This window comes from Sinocyclocheilus anshuiensis, unplaced genomic scaffold (genome assembly GCF_001515605.1).
Source record: "Sinocyclocheilus anshuiensis isolate Anshui unplaced genomic scaffold, SAMN03320099.WGS_v1.1 scaffold1217, whole genome shotgun sequence".
Taxonomy (NCBI): Eukaryota; Metazoa; Chordata; class Actinopteri; order Cypriniformes; family Cyprinidae; genus Sinocyclocheilus; species Sinocyclocheilus anshuiensis.
The window spans coordinates 377838-394476 of NW_015552619.1; the positions used below are offsets into that span (position 1 = coordinate 377838).

Here is a 16639-nt window from a genome sequence, read left to right on the forward strand (position 1 = left end):
AGTGTGACACCACCTCTCTCCTATTGCTCTGCATCATTTGTCAGTTTATTTTGTATTTCCTGTGTCTCCTTTTATTTACATTTGGTATTAACATGGGTTTTTGCAATTCATATTTTGCACTTATTTACAACAGGTAGTTGACAAAACTGATACATTTGATTTATTAATTCAGTCCAAAAAAAAGGTACTTAAAATAATAATATTAATAATAATAAATAATAATAACTTTAACCATTGAAAAGTCACAAATATAAAACAATGCATGCATAACAACTTTCAGTATTCAGTATAATGTCTTTCAGTATTTTTAATTTGACATTGATATCACAAGAACTGCATTTACTTTTACTGATTGCTGTGCTTTGGGTTCTTGTTATTTTTATTCTGCTCTTGTAATGTGGAAAAAACTAAAAAACAACAAAAAATAAGACTTCTGTTTAACAATCTGGTCACAACTTTAATTCCATTTACTTGAAATCACAATTTCTCATTCATGTCTCTCTCCCGGACTCCTTTCACAGGGCATGTTTGAGAATACTTTTAAAGTACATCGACCAAAATACCTTACATTTTATTTGTCAAACATTTTAATGTTGTTAAAACATTAAAACATTCAGTTTCAGATTAATTCAATCTCTGATGTAATATGAAAGTTTTACATTTTGTACAGCTTAGTGTGATTAGATCTCTATCCGATCACATTTGAGGTGACTTGAAATGCAAAGTTTAAATGTAGTCCAGATAATGAATGCCCAGAATGCTATCCGGATATAAAACACTTATTAATGCAAGATGCACTGAGAATCTCAGACAGCCATTGAAATCTATAACAGCCATGACATGCAGATTTAAGTTTGTTGGGACATCATGAGAGCTGGGACAGTGACACGACAACTAAAGCAGAAACTGGAGAGGCACCATTTAAGGTACTTTTATAGTGAAAGGGAATAAATGTCTCTTCCTTTCTCTCTGAACACTTCACAGCAGACTCTGCATCTGTTATGACAGCCGTTCCTTCTTTGTTCTCACATTTCATGAAAAAAGAAGTTGTTTTGCTATCAGCGTAGCAGGCTAATTTCTCCGCCGCTCACTTTGACCTAAGGGCGCACAATTTCTCTGCAGGAAAAGTGGTAGGAGAGCAACATTTTCCTGTGTGCGAAAAGTTAACTTTCATAGCTCCGTTAGAATCTGAGGCATTCTGTCATAAGAAGTCATAAGCCTGGTGTTACACTGGTTTAAAATTAGAAGCTGTAATGAATCGCTCAAGGAAATTAAAAGGTGATTCACACCTGATCTGCCATCTGTGAGAGTAAGATACGTCGTATGTGACATTACGATGTAGGATGGTGTGACATCTGCAACGTGACAAATACCTTGACACTGTTATTTCTCATGGTCCACCTACCAGTTCAAAGTGATGCAACGTTTGCTGAATATGATGTGAGTAAGTCTTACTTTTAAACTGTCTAACTCTCACAGTATTGCAAACTGTTGCTGTTGGGTTTTTGTGGAATCTGGATTTGATGCAGGTACTTTTTGCGGCCACTGTAGGTATGTTTTTTTTTTTTGAACAACATGGGAAGTTGATGATAATTACGGCATATGAATATCAACTTAAAGCTTAATTAATGTTTAATTTAACGTTAATTAAAAAAATTGAGATGGTGTAAGTGAGGCGATGACTGAGAGAAAGGGAGAGAGAGAGCTGTGATTTCAGCAGCTTTGTGTCGATAACAAACAAGAAGCAGGGTCCCCATAGGGGAAATACACAAAGCAATTACGGCGAGGGAAAGTTGCCTGGAGAACCTTATTAAAATTCAATAAGCCCAAGGTTCTTTTCTGGCCATTGTTCTGTGATGGCAGAACATTATGTTTCCCAATTCTCAAATGAAATCACAGAGTGAGGTGAGAAAAAAAGATGAAAATCAAAACAAAAATAGAGTGAGTTTAGATTGCTTTTCCTCATATCTGTACCATATTTAAAGCATGTTGCTGGAGAGGGGGTGGGGGTGGGAGGTTTTTTTTACATTCTGTGAAGTATGTGTTTGCCCAGAGCTGCTTTGAGGCGTTTGCATTTTGGCAGGGATGCGTGATATCTCAATTCTGGAAGATACCGATAAGCTGATAATTGTTTGAATGGGTAGCCGATAATTGTTAAATGGTCAGTATTAAAATTATTTTCTATTTTGTGTAAATATATGAAAAAAAGTGAGAATAATAATACAAAATAAGTAAACAAACAAATCTATCTATCTGACAGTCCTTATTTCTTCATTTTGGATTAGGGATGTTCATGTACAAATGGCTTATTTAAGACAGTTAAGAAAAACCATATTGGAAAAGTAGTTGCACATTATGAATTGTCCTTCATATTTGTGTTGTCCTTACATTTGTATGTGTGTGTGTGTGGGGGTGTATGTCGGTTGAAACCTGTTGCTCTGGCCTGCTGACTCTCAGAGATAACAAGCAACCGCAACAGGAAAAACATAAGCACAGACTCTCATTATTCCACCATTATTACCATACAGTGCACACACACACGCACACACACCTGCTCTCTCTCTCTCTCTCTCTCTCTCTCTCTCTCTCTCTACACACATACAAACTCTTCTGCTACTAATCTGCAGTAATACACTGTAAGCACATGGCGAGTCTTGCCATGAAGCTAGTGCTGAATGTAGCTGAGGCTACTGCGAGAGAATTTGTGACCTGTAACATTAGAACCGAGAGCTTCAAACACAACAGTTATTCCGACAGTTAATCCACTGATGTGATTTGTTGGATTCGCCTAGAAAAAAAAATGTTTGAACTGCTGCCCTGGAGCACCCATAGGGTATTGAGCTGAAATTGCTTCTTATACTTGATGGCATCCGGAAAACTGGCCTCTGCTTTTGCAGTTTGTTTCTGGTCCCGGTGATGGTTTAAAATATCTGATTTAAGTTTATAGCATCACTGATCTTTTTTCTTTTTCTTTGCAACTGTAACAATAGCAAAATAATACTCATTTTCCATTGATCGGATAGATCCCTTGTGCTGTGATTCATTGCATTAAGATTGACCAGATGAGTTTGATCTCTATTGTTGCAGAATGTATATTGTGGAGAGAGGAAATGACTTTGCTCTGATGTAGTACATTCATTTTTATTCACAGGAATATGTAATACCTGATAGGAGTGTTACAGCTTCTGTGCTCTTCATCCACTGTGACATTTTAAATTCCGGTATTTGTGACAGTATTTTTTGCAGTGATCTATTTATCTGTTAAGGACACATTTAACAAGCAATTGTGTTAGTAATTAGGCAATTAGTTTCACGTCACCTGATATAAATTAGTTTAAGGTTATGTAGTCTCAGTGCTTTTGTCAGAATACTTTCTGACATAATACCAGCAATTTCATTTTGCTCATTGAATATATACCAAATGGGCTGTTTTCTGAATGTATACAATGGAACTTTGGTAGTTTTTAATTGCAATTTGCTTGGAACACAGTTTGAGTCATATTGAGCCTGCTATTGTTTTCTCCATTTACGTATGTTTGTATGTATTTAGATTTATGCATGATGGAATTGTGGCTTTTCTCTGTTTGTTTGTTTTTTTACTGAAATTTGTTTGTTTTGTTTTGTTTTGTTTTTGTTTACCTCTTATTAAAATCTAAAAGAAGAGCATCCTATTGATAAAACAAAACAATTAAACTCACCGCTGGTGAGAGTATCATGTTTGAGAGCAGTCTTCTCAAAAACACTACATAATGATTATGATCTCAGATAAATGCAGATAGCAATCTCAGATGAATACAAATTAATTGGCTGGCTTCTCTTGGCTATTGTTGTCCATTCACATCAGCTGCATGTATGCTGCAGCAAATGTGTGTGTTTGTGTGTGGGAGGTTAGGTTCTCATGTATTCCTGCTATTAACATAATAAGAGAAGGACCCTGTAACTATACGTCTAACTTTTGAAGAAACTTTTATTTAAATCACACTTACATGCACTTTTGGCTTAAGCAATGATAGGTTGCACAGAAATATGCAATGCACCAACTTGTAATGAAATGTTTTATTTTATATTCCAGAACAACACATTATGTTTCCCATAAGCAACATTGTAATAATATTTGAATAGTGTGAGATTTCACCTGAGCAGATGCTTTGATAAAGACTTAAGTATAACTTTAGAAGAAAATGCTGTATGCTGATATCTGACTAAATGATTTAATATTAGCATCACTAGTCATAATTGTTAGACTAATTAAGATATTTTAGATGTAAGTATTTCTTATTTATTTTTCATTATTTTTTGAAGTAGTGATTCATTAAAATTAAATAATGACAAGATCACTGAAAGACTGTGATCTTTAACACTTTTATAAAAACAGAAATAAACAATAGCTTGTTACTGAAAAAGCTGTTGGTTTTGACTTCTCAAAATCTACGCTAGCATTACTACTTTTACTACTGCTAGTCATTCTCTTCATTTTATACATAGATTTTGCCTCTGAAAATGTACCAATAACTTTTTTCCCATGTTAGCAGTTGGTGTCTGTTTGTGCGCAAATATATTTATTCTAGGTTTTGAGCTACAGTGTGCATTAATGACAATGTATTTAGTGACTGAAAGACATAATGAGGTAATTCACTTTAATATGAAACATTCCATGTGAAAATACGAGATGACTACATATTTGTCGGACTTTACACATTTCAAAGATTCTTAGCCTTAGTGGTTACTTCCACCACATGCTTTGAGCCAAATGCGAGTATTCATTCACACAACTTCATGAAAAATGTACAGTCAGCATGTTTAAATGCTTACAAAGACATCTTTGAATGCCTGAATTGTCACAATCCAGATCTTACTATCTATCTGAGGTGGTACAGTGATGGCTGCTATAGATAAGCCAATGGATAAACAGAATAAAAGGACTTGAGTAGGCGTTTGAATCACTACAGTAATGTCCGCTACTCAAACCCGTTTACACAGATCATCCAAACCCTCATGTTTAATAGCAGAGAGAGCAAACTTCTCACGAATAGATTTTAAAACATTGAAAGAACTACATTTTTTACTGCATCAGCAATCTCAATTCTAGTTATCCAGCATCTGACTATTGGTAGTGAGGTTTACCCTTTTCGTCTGTTTCCTCTATATTAACATATAGTGCAAATATAAATATTGTTTGTAATGACAACGCTATATATATCAACTTAATAATAATCATAGAAAAGTTAGCTGTTGTTGTTTTTTTTGGTCCTGCCATGAGCATTGTGTTTTTAAGACAGGATGTCAGTTTAAAGACAGATTAGCTGACTGGACGATTTTGAAAATATGTTTTCAGTTTTACACATTCCTAGTTATTTATGCAATGCAGTATTCCAGGTATTTTTGCTAGCCTTGCTGCTGATGTACTCTAAAAAATGAATTATTGGTTCCTGTTAATGACTGAAACACTGTCCCAGGAGTCACACAACTGTGCTGGCTGGATACCCTCGAAAAGGCTCAAGGAACAGTGGGGAACAAAGTGCTTAGCTTAGGCCAAGGTTGCTCAGCCATCAAGCAGAGCTGAATCCGGTTGGCTGTAGCTCAGTGATTACCCACCAGCCTAAAGAGATCAATTTCACTGAACTTCCCCTCAACCGAGCAGCTGTGAATGTCAATGGGTTCCTGTGAAAAGCCCCAGTGTAAATCTGAAAGGAATTCCAATGGAGTTTTCTTTCTGGTCCAGGCAGAGGTGCAATTTTAATCGTCCTTTTCAAGACACTGATTTAACAGACTAGGCTGTTGTGAGAGAAAAGCAGGCCAGGGTGATGAGGACGGTCAGTTTTGCAGGATCAGGCTGCTCTTGTTAAGAGAGCCCTTGAGACCATTGTCAACCAAAGAGGTCAGTAGGCGGAGGTGAGCGGAGAATGTGTGGGATTACTGAGTTGTTTTGAAGACTTACCTTCAATTACATTTGACATTTTTGTAGTCCGGTAACCTGTCCATAACTCTCAAAGGGTGAATACGGATACAAGCTAGTGTTTTGATACATCAGACGAAAATGTGGTTGGTTGGTCAAGGGCGGTAATCTCAGTAGACAGTGTAAGAACAGCTTTTACCCAAGGATTGATGTCTTTATAAAGCTGTGCAGACCATACAATTGTTGAGTAGACGTTTCTCGTTGCTGCTTGCCTATTTTTGGAGCTTCAGATCTTGGCTTTAAAAGGCTTTGCTAGTATCTTTACAGTATTAATATGTCAAAACTCAGTGCACTACATGGAAAATGGGCTTTCAGCCCACCCATAGAACAGGAAGCTATGTTTGTGACTTCTAAAGCGAATGTTAGATGAGCCCTTTAATGGTCTTGATCTGAGAATCCCAACATGAAAGGCTTGGATTAGACAGAGGCTTCAGTTCTTCAATGGCTGACTGAAGGAGCCCACAGCTGGAGAAGAACCCAGCTACAGAGCGATGAAGTGTGATTGGCTAGTGCTATGAGATCAGATGCTGAATCAAACTGGTCGCTTCACCTCTGATCAGGAGAACGGACCACTGAAATGTCATCTTATTTGTCACCTCCCACTGAGCTAAATCTGGTGCTAGACCATTTACTTGGTCATCCTCACATTCTAACAAGCTGGTTAATTGTGATTAAACCACCAGCCGTTAAAAGGAGAGTGGATATTGAAACACTTGGAATCAATGATATCCCTTGTAGAGTGAGGGGAACTAAATAGGCTGTTTATATTTACCAGTAGCCAAAAATATGGGCAAAATTCACCCTGAAGGATTGGAACTGTTTATATCAGACACTTTTTATATGGGACAGTTTTGGTTATTCTTTTGCATTTAGACATTGTGTGTAGGTTTTCAGTGCTTTTTTTCTGGAAATACTTTTCCCATTTATTTCCCACTTTGAATTTCTACATAAAGACTTAAAACAACATTACCTGCTCTGAAATGTATCAATGAATCGTGTAAATAATCAACAAACTTAATTTGAAGAGAAATGTAAACCCCAAAAATGTGAAAATGAGAAAAGGACTAAGGACTTTTGTATGCAAGACTTTTGAGGCAATAAACTATGCATCCAGTGGCCACCACAGCAGTGTGTGTGGAGCTGCCACCTTGGAACGGGCAATGGCGGGCTCCCCCGCTTCGGGAAGGCCTGCAACGAGCTCCGCCGCCTCGGAGGGAACATCAGAGGGCTCCGCCGCTTCGGGAAGGCATGAGGTGAGCTCCGGCACCTCGGAGGGAACATCAGCGGGCTCTGCTGCTTCGGGAAGGCCTGAAGCGATCTCCGCTGCCTCGGAGGTAACATCAGCGGGCTCTGCTGCTTCGGGAAGACCTGAAGCGAGCTCCGCCGCCTTGAAGAGAACATCAGCGGGCTCCGCCACTTCGAGAAGGCCTGAAATGAGCCCCCCCACCCCAGAGGGAATATCAGCAGGCTCCGCCGCTTCGGGAAGGCCAGAAGCGAGCTCCCCCGCATCGGAGGGGACATCGTGAGCAGGGGCGGCCGCCTCGGAACCATCTGTAGCGGGCTCCGCCATTTCAGGAAGCTCCGCCGCCTCGAGGAGGCCTGAAGCGAGCCCCGCTATCTCGCAGAAAGAGCTAGCGGGCTCCGCCGCTTCGGGAAGGCCTGAAACGAGCTCCACTGCCTCGGAGGGAATATCAGCAGGCACCGCCGCCTCAGGGGGATCCTGAGCAGGCACCGCCGCCTCAGGAGGATCGTGAGCGGGCACCGCCGCCTCAGGAGCATTGTGAGCGAGCACTGCTGCCTCGGGAGCATTTGAATGTTTTTGTTAAGCAATCCAGTAGAAGCCACTAGATGCGGCGCTGCTGCCTTTTTAATTACAAATATTGCGGGAAAAGAGAACATCAATGTGGAGAAGATCTTGTTTACGTCAAAACTGAAACCAAGCTGTTCACACAGAACGCATATTTCACGCATTTTCTAGAGGGACATCTATCACTGTTGCACTCGCATCTCGCACAAAAGAGCCGCATCTTTTGAAAGCCATGTAAAATTAATGCAAGTTCAACTTTGAAGAAACATATCTCGAGACTTTATGACGGGTTTTTCCCCATCCCACTGCAACTCGTGTTTTTAAATGAAAAAGGTACTCTGTGTGATTGGCTTTCGGCCCTTTGTATTAAACTGCCTCGGAGGGAATATCGGCGGGCACCGCCGCCTCAGGGGGATCCTGAGTGGCCACCGCCACCTCGGGAGGATTGTGAGCAGGTACCGCTGCCTCGGGAGCATTGTGAGCGGGCACTGTCGCCTCGGGAGCATTGTGAGCGGGCACCGCTGCCTCGGGGGGATCCTGAGCGGGCACCGCCACCTCAGGAGGATTGTGGTTATCACGCACACATGTGTTCCTCTGAGCTCTACAATTGTGCTGTTGATGATAACCGCAACAGTGATAGGTGGGTAGTTTGACAGACAGACTGAACTCATTACAGCCAAGGTGGAAGAGCAGATCTCAGCACACAACAGTGGCACACACGGCCCTGCACCGCTACCGTCCCTGGAGCCCGGAGAGAGACATGAACACGGGAGCTCATTAAGACCCTCAGTCTAACTCTCCCAGTGTCTTAACCCGAGCCCACATCACATTCAGAGTGTGAGAGATTGACTCTGACTTTAGTGCTCACAGCAGCTGAGGAGAGCTACTGCTGTTGATGATTATCGGTAACTGTAAGGGAAAGACAGAAAGAAAAGAATCCAGAATGATCTTTCTGTTTCCCCTGGTGATTCTGTGACTTCCAGTCACATACAGGACCTTTAGAAGAGGGCTGTGTCTTTGTGTATGACTACACCATATGGTCCTCAATATGTCTCAAGCCTCTTTCATATGACTCTTCAATGCATCTTTGGAAAATTCCTGGTCGAACCAGGTGCCAGTTGCATAAACTTGGCCGCTATGTTAAGACTGGGTCTTAACATATTAGACCAGGGCCGTTGCTAGGAATTCTGGGCCCTATGCACTGAATTTGTTATGGTGCCCCGCCATGGGCCCCTGTTACTCTGTTCCACTATTACCCCCTGTCCGGCGCCCCTGTATTAGACTAATATATGTTTTTACTGTTTGTAACTGACTTAAAAATTGTATTACAGGCTTAGTAAAAAAAAAAAAAGATGTAAGACTAGTCGAAGCATTTCATGCACACGGCCACAGGAATTTTCAAACTGGGGTTCAGGGATATTTTATTTCCATCATTCATTCATTCATTGATTTGCAAATAAAAAAATAATTATTTATTTTAAACTAATTGTTCATCTCTCCTTCTGTCATGCTTACGTCAAGAGCACAAACACGAAGATAACTCAATATAGACTTTTAATAAGATCTCCAGACGATGAAGGTTAATCCAAGACAGTAGGGAACACAAGCATTCACAACAATAATATCCAGCAACTGAAACAACCAAGGAGAGATCTTAAACAAGGCAGTAAATGAGGGATATACAGGTGCTGAGGGTTAACTGATAATTGACTAATGAACTAATGCACTAATGACAACGGGAACAGAACCAAATATGGGCAAACAGGAGCCTAAACCAGAACAGAAGACAGAAACTAAATGAAACGCACAACAGAGTTCATATCTGTGACATCACACCCCCCTCCCGGAAGGCGCGACCTCGTGCCGTAGAAGGTGGAGGGAGGGCGGGGGTTCAGGAGGAGGGCGAAGTGCTGGAGAAGGGCAGGCTAGGAGGCACGCCGATGACCAGGGTGGCTCTGACGGAGGGAGGAGCCACGGATGAGACAGGAGTGACCATGGAGGAGTAGACGAGGAAGGAGCCAGGACGGAGACAAGAGGGAGCTGGAGCAGGAGGAGTCAGGCAGGAATGAGGCGGAGACGGAGAGCCAACAAGCCAGGGGGATGCCGAGGATCTGGGGGGCCAGGGTGGAGCCGAGGGCTCTGGCGACCGAGGCGGAGATCCGGAGATCCGTGGTGGAGCCGGAGCGACTGAGGACCAAGGTGGAGCTGGAGGGATGGAGGAGCCCAACGGAGCCGGTGGGACAGAGCGACAAGGTGTAGCCAGAGGAGCAGAGGCCTGAGGCGGTGGCGGGTCGACGCCAACCAAGGCGGAGCCGGAGGGACGAGGGAGCCCGGTGGAGCTGGTGGATCGATGGGTGATGGTGGAGGTGAGGGAGCTAGGAGACGGGGTGGAGCCCCTGGGTCAATGGGTCGAGGCGGAGTCCGGGACTCGGAGCCTGGAGGGCGGAGGTGAGGGATCCTCCAACCCTGACACCGATGGCAACTGGCAGACCTGTGGCAAATCCACAGCATAGATGGTGGGCTGAGGGTGAGCTGAGGGGCTGTCAGTGGACGGCGGTGGCAATGTTGAGGATGGATGAAGAGGTGGTGGGAGAGGGAGGTTGGGTGGGATTTCAGGATATTCGGAAGGTTCATCAGGAGGCAGAAGATCAGGCATATCGGCAAACTCGTCCAGATTAATTCCTGAGTCCAGTACTATCTCACCCTCAGCGGTGTTGCAGCGGGTGGAGCTCTTCGTCACTCCCTCCTTCTCCACCGCAGTTTTCTTGCTCGGGGGCGCTGTAGCTGGCTCACACACCTGATCAGATGGAATGGACTCTGCTTCCAGGGCGATCCTCAGCTCTGTCGCTCTCTTTGGTGATGGCTCGTCGGTTGCGGCGGGCTCGGGCTTTCCGTCATCGGTGGGCTCAGGCTCTTGCTCCGCGCAGCGGGGTGATGGTAGGCTCAGCGGCGATCCACAAGACACCAGCACCCACTCCACAAAGGCGGCAAAGCTCTCCCGAGGACCATCCCCTGACAACTGCTCCCTTGTGGTGTTGTTCAGTCCAGCTCGGCAGAACGAGTAGAGGCAGTTGTCCGGGTAGTGCGTGTAATTTGACAGGAACACGAAGTCCTCAATGTGGTCCTTGAGAGAGCGGTCCCCCTGCTCCAGCAGGAGGACAAGGACAGCAGGATCATTCATGATAAAATAAAAACTTTCAAGAACAAAAACAAAACGAGGGGAATACGCCGCTTACACCCCTTTATAGGCCGGTTATTCTGTCACGCGTACGTCAAGAGCACGAACACGAAGATAACGCAATATAAGATCTCCAGACGATGAAGGTTAAAGGGGTCATATGATGCGATTTCAAATTTTCCTTTCTCTTTGGAGTGTTACAAGCTGATTGTGCATAGATAAGATCCCTGAAGTTGCAAAGACTAAAGTCTCAAAACCAAAGAGATATTCTTTATCAAAGTTAAGACTCTGCCACGCCCCCCTAAAATGGCTCATTCTAACACGCCCCCACATATCTAGGTCACTATGTGGGAATATCACGTCTCGTCAGCCCCGTTACACAGGTGCTGAGGGTTAACTGATAATTGATTAATGAACTAATGCACTAAAGATAACAGGAACGGAACCAAATATGGGCAAACATGAACCTAAACCAGAACTTAATGAACTAATGCACTAAAGACAACAGGAACGGAACCAAATATGGGCAAACATGAACCTAAACCAGAACAGAAGACAGAAACTAAATGAAACGCAGAACAGAGTTCATATCTGTGACACCTTCCTTGGAGTGTATATGTTTAAGAATAGTTTGAATTTGTATTCAAAAATCTTTTTAGCAACTTTCTCCTCGCAGATTTCACCTTTAGCTCACTCATTGAGGTTTTCAAAGCACTGATCTCTCTCAATATGCTTTGGATCAATATTTCTTGTGAAAAACACTAAGAAAATGTATTAAATGGAAATATTATTAATTGAAAATGTTTTCCTCCAGGTTTATATATCTAACATCATTAAATATACTATAAAAATATCAACATCCTACTACTATATTAACATTCTGCTACGTTAACATTCTGACTACGATGTAAATATTTGCATATAATTTTCAGTAATTTCTTTAGACTTCAGTAGTATTATTTAATTTTGCATTTATTTAATTTAACTTGTCATCATAATACTGTCCTTACTAATTTCCTCATACAATATTGAATTGTATTTATTTATTTCCTTATTTTGCACTCAATAATTTTTCTTTCTCGAAAGAAATAATACATTTCAAAACTTTTCAGCAGGGGCATTGGTATTTGGTACGTATTTCTCTTTTAAAGAACTGTCATTAGTTTGTCACTAAAGATAACACAATCGGAAGACATTTTGACATTTTAGAACAGTTATATCTGATTCAGTTTAATTAAGATTCAGTTTCTGTTATCATGGCACTATACTGTAGACTTAGCATTGCAGATTTAATGTGATAATTATTCTTTAAATGCCCTGAATTACCTTAAATGTGCTATTGGCTGTATGCATCTCCCACCACAGATATATTTTTGAGTATTTCCTTCAGAAAACGCATAATGCATAATTTCCTGCAATACCACCCACTTCCTGAAAAGAGCCTCCCCCACACGAGCCTACACATGGTTTGCTGTCTGTTTTTGGTCTGCAGTTGAAGTGCACATTTGAAACTTGAAGTAATGTCCTTATTCTTACCTCTGTGGGTGTCCAGATCGCATACAACATAAAACATCATGCACAAAAAGTTAATTCGCTTGAAAGGCATCAAGATACCCTTCTCTGCACCACTGAATGATCCCTGTCGATGGAAACAGGTGCTTCTGCAGGCAATAAAATGACTGTTGATTCGATTACCTGCCGTTTCATCACCTGTGTTCATGGAGGTTATCGATAGGGCGTCACATTACTGATTCTGCCTCAATTCAATTAGCTGAAAAGATATGTGAGACGCTCTCTGGTCATACCGTGCTAACGCTGTTAGCATCACCGCAGTCCTTGCTTGAGGATGCTTTGTATGGTATGGTGGTGAATGTTTAAGTGAAGAGAACAAGACGATATCTTTATCTTGCACCTACACCAGCTTGCCCGAGTAATACATAATGTATTTTTTATCCGAACAACCAGCGTGGCTCACAAAAGGAGCAGTTTTAAAGAGAAAAAAGCAGTTGAATACAGCTCATGCACAGGTGTGAGGTGTTTGTAGGTTTTTTCACTTTTGTCGTCCTGCAGTGCGCAACGTATATCAAGGCTGCTAAGCAATTAAGCTAATTGGTCACAGAGGCATTCATTATTGACGTGTCATGCTAAACACTTAGCTTTTGGAGCTGCCGCTGCCACATTAGTTGTTTTGAACGGAAATGCGATTTCAGAGCGAATGCAAAATAATGTTACTGCCACTGTTCCAGTTCACTTACTCAAATGAAATCTTCATTGAATGCATTAAATGGCATATTTAAATGTGGCTATAGCCGGTTACAGTTCTCACTTAAGCTTTTATGGATGTAATAGAATATTCAAAAAAACATTGAAGGTTCAAAGGCTGAATCTGTGAAGGGTTTTAATGTGTGTGCCTTTGCGTGTATACATGTGTAGCCTTTGTAAGGCTGTAGGAATGTGTCATCCGGTACAGATGCTTTTTATACCACAGTATATCTTCTGTAAAATGGTTTCTTTCTGACATGCTGGGAGTCCAGTTTAGACACAGTGTGATTATTATACCAATGCAATAATATAGTTACTATAATAATGTATAATTTAACAGCCATCACTGCTATTCATATCAGCTATTTTTAAAGTCTTGTTTTGGCTTGTTAAATATGTTGCTCACTACCATTTAAAAGTTTGGGGTCAGTCAAGGTTTTTTTTTTTTTTTTTTTTACTTTTGACTTTTATTTGAAACAAATGTTGTTCTTTTGAACTTTCTATTTATTTGTATAACCCTGAAAATATATATTAGTTTAAACAAAAATATTAAGCAGCATAGCTGTTTACAAAATTGATAATAAGTTATAATGTTATTGAGCAATAAATCAGCAAATTAAAATTATTTCTGAAGGATCATGTAACACTGAAGACTGATGGCTGCTGAAAATGTCTTTACGTTGCATTTTAAAATATAGTTGAATAGAAAATAGTTATTTTAAATTGTAATTATATTTCACAATGGTACTGTTTTTTTTACTGAATTTTTGACTAAATATATATAAATATATGTTTTATATATATTTAAAAAACCTTTCTTTGGTTATTATGGCTATTAAAAAAAACAATGGGGAAAATATTATCTTAGAACATAATGCATACAGGCATATATTTGCAAGAATAATAACTCTATACCATATCTAAACAACTTGAAGATTTTGGTCATACTGCCCGATTCATGTCTATTCCCCCCCAGGTCACCTTGAGTTACAAGAACATAACTTAAGAGTGTCAAAGAGAATGGTAAACGGGCAGGAAAAGAAGAGTTATGGATGAGAAAAAGAGGGATGGGGAAGGGAAATGAGAGGAGGAATATGTCACAGAGGACGAAAAGAGTGAAAGCGAGGTATGGGGCTTTAAGATAAGATGGAAACGGACACAATCAGAGGGGATAAGCTGTCCCGGAGTGGCCATATCTTCCTCAGTCAGACCTGATGAGTGAAGATGAAAGTGGGGTCGATATTATTGAGGGTTAAAGTTCTCTATTTCATGTTAATATCCATTGATGAATGGGCTATATTTTTTTACCTGCTTTTAGCTCATGGATGAATGAGCGGTGGGATAGCTTCATCAGGCATAGTCACCTTTTCAGGGACATTTTCTGCGGCAGCAAGTCCATTTTTCATCAAAGATAAGATGTATCACCTCAAAAGAGTCCTTTCTTGACCGTTTTTACATTGGAAGTCATACTAGGTGACTTGTGAATGAATGCGGTCATCTTAACCATGCTAACTATGGTTAACATTCCTTTTTATCTATAGAATGATATGTGATATTGGTTTCAAGTGTCAGACTTTATTTCTCCTAAGCTAATATGTCAATCTCTCCTTTTCTCTTGAATTTTCTGCAGTGGTGTTTGAAGACTGCGCTGGAAATGAGGGTGTGGAGTTTGAAGTATCAAACCCTGACTTCCTAATAGACGAGAAATTGAATCTGGTTCCCAGAAGAGACGTGATTGACAGCGGAGATGTCATGTTTGTCCATGGTGTCAACAATCATGTCGATGACATGGCACAAGTGACCATTATGGGAGCACCTTCCAGATCTCCTCAGACACTCAGGGTAAGCGTTTCTCTGTGAGTTGATTTTGTGTGTGTCAATTTGTTAAATGGCCTGAAGTCTTCAATCTTGTCATTTTAAATGGTCTTCTACACTGGGGACATCATATGTCTGGACACCCATGATTCTGTTCTTTCAGAACTGCATGTATGCGTCAGTCAGTGTGTCTTTACTGCCATCATATTGACAGACTCCAGCTCAGACTAGAAATGACCCATCATGTCCTGTCATGGTATCCATGAGGACAGCCACATATGTGACCCTGGACCACAAAACCAGTCTTAAGTCGCTTGGGTATATTTTTAGCAATAGCCAAAAAAACATTGTATGGGTCAAAATTATCGATTTTTCTTTTATGCCAAAAATCATTAAGATATTAAGTAAAGATCATGTTCCATGAAGATATTTTGCACATTTCCTACCGTAAATATATCAAAACGTAATTTTTGATTAGTAATATGCATTGCTAAGAACTTCATTTGGACAACTTTAAAGGCGATTTTCTCAGTATTTAGATTTTTTTGCACCCTCAGATTCCAGATTTTCAAATAGTTGTATCTCGGCCAAATATTGTCCTATCCTAACAAACCATACATCAATGGAAAGCTTATTTATTCATATTTTCAATTTCAAAATTGACCCTTATGACTGGTTTTGTGGTCCAGGGTCACATATTTCATTTAAAGGAGACCATTGGCAGAAATTAACCTTTTCTTTTTCTTTTTCTTTTCTTTTTTTATTAAGGGGGAGAAATTGCCCCAGTGGGGCTTTTTTATGTTCATAAAGGCATTTTTTTTCTCTAACCGTATTAAAAAAACACAGCATGTTGTCTAATTATGTTAAATACTTAATTTGAATCAATTCATTACAATGAATTTTCAATCTGACCAATTAAGACTCTTACCTTTGAAATTAAATGAACATTAAATAACAGTAGATGTACACCATGCACAAGATGTTATAACATATACATTTAAAATAATATCTTGAATTCTTTTTTGGAGGGTTTTCTTGGTTAATATTGATTGTAATTTAATTTCAATATAGACTATATACTACTTTAAAATTATGGGGTCAGTAAGATTTTCTCTTTAAGAAATTAATACTTTTATTCAGCAAGGATGCATTAAATTGATCATAAGCGATATTAAAGACTTTCACTTTGGGATAAAATATTTATATTTCAAGTAATTGCTCCTTTGAACTTTCTATTCATCAAACAATCCTGAAAAGAGTATCACAGTATCCATGCAAATATTAAGTAGCACAACCGTTTTCAATGTTGATAAAAATAAGAAATATCTCTTAAGCAAATCAGCATATTAGAATGATTTCTGAAGGATCATGTGACACTGAAGACTAGAGTAATGGCTGCTGAAAATTCAGATTTTCATCACAGAAATAAATTACATTTGAAAATATATTAAAGTCATAATGTAATTATTTTTCACAATATTACTGTTTTCTTAATGCATTTTTTATCAAATAAATAGAGCTTTGGTGAATGTAAAAAACTTCTTTCAAAAACATTAACAAATCTTACTGACCAAAAAACTTTTGAACAGTAAGTGTGTGTGTGTGTGTGTGTGTGTGTGTG

General features: G+C 40.0%; 1 protein-coding gene across 1 annotated transcript in view; it reads left to right on the forward strand.

The window, feature by feature from the left end:
* LOC107666219 (cadherin-13-like) overlaps positions 1–16639 on the forward strand; it is a 149559-nt gene that overhangs the window by 123328 nt on the left and 9592 nt on the right. Inside the window, exon 3 of the mRNA XM_016457435.1 lies at positions 14834–15045. Coding sequence (XP_016312921.1) covers positions 14834–15045 — 212 coding nt within the window. The remainder of the gene's footprint in view (positions 1–14833; positions 15046–16639) is intronic.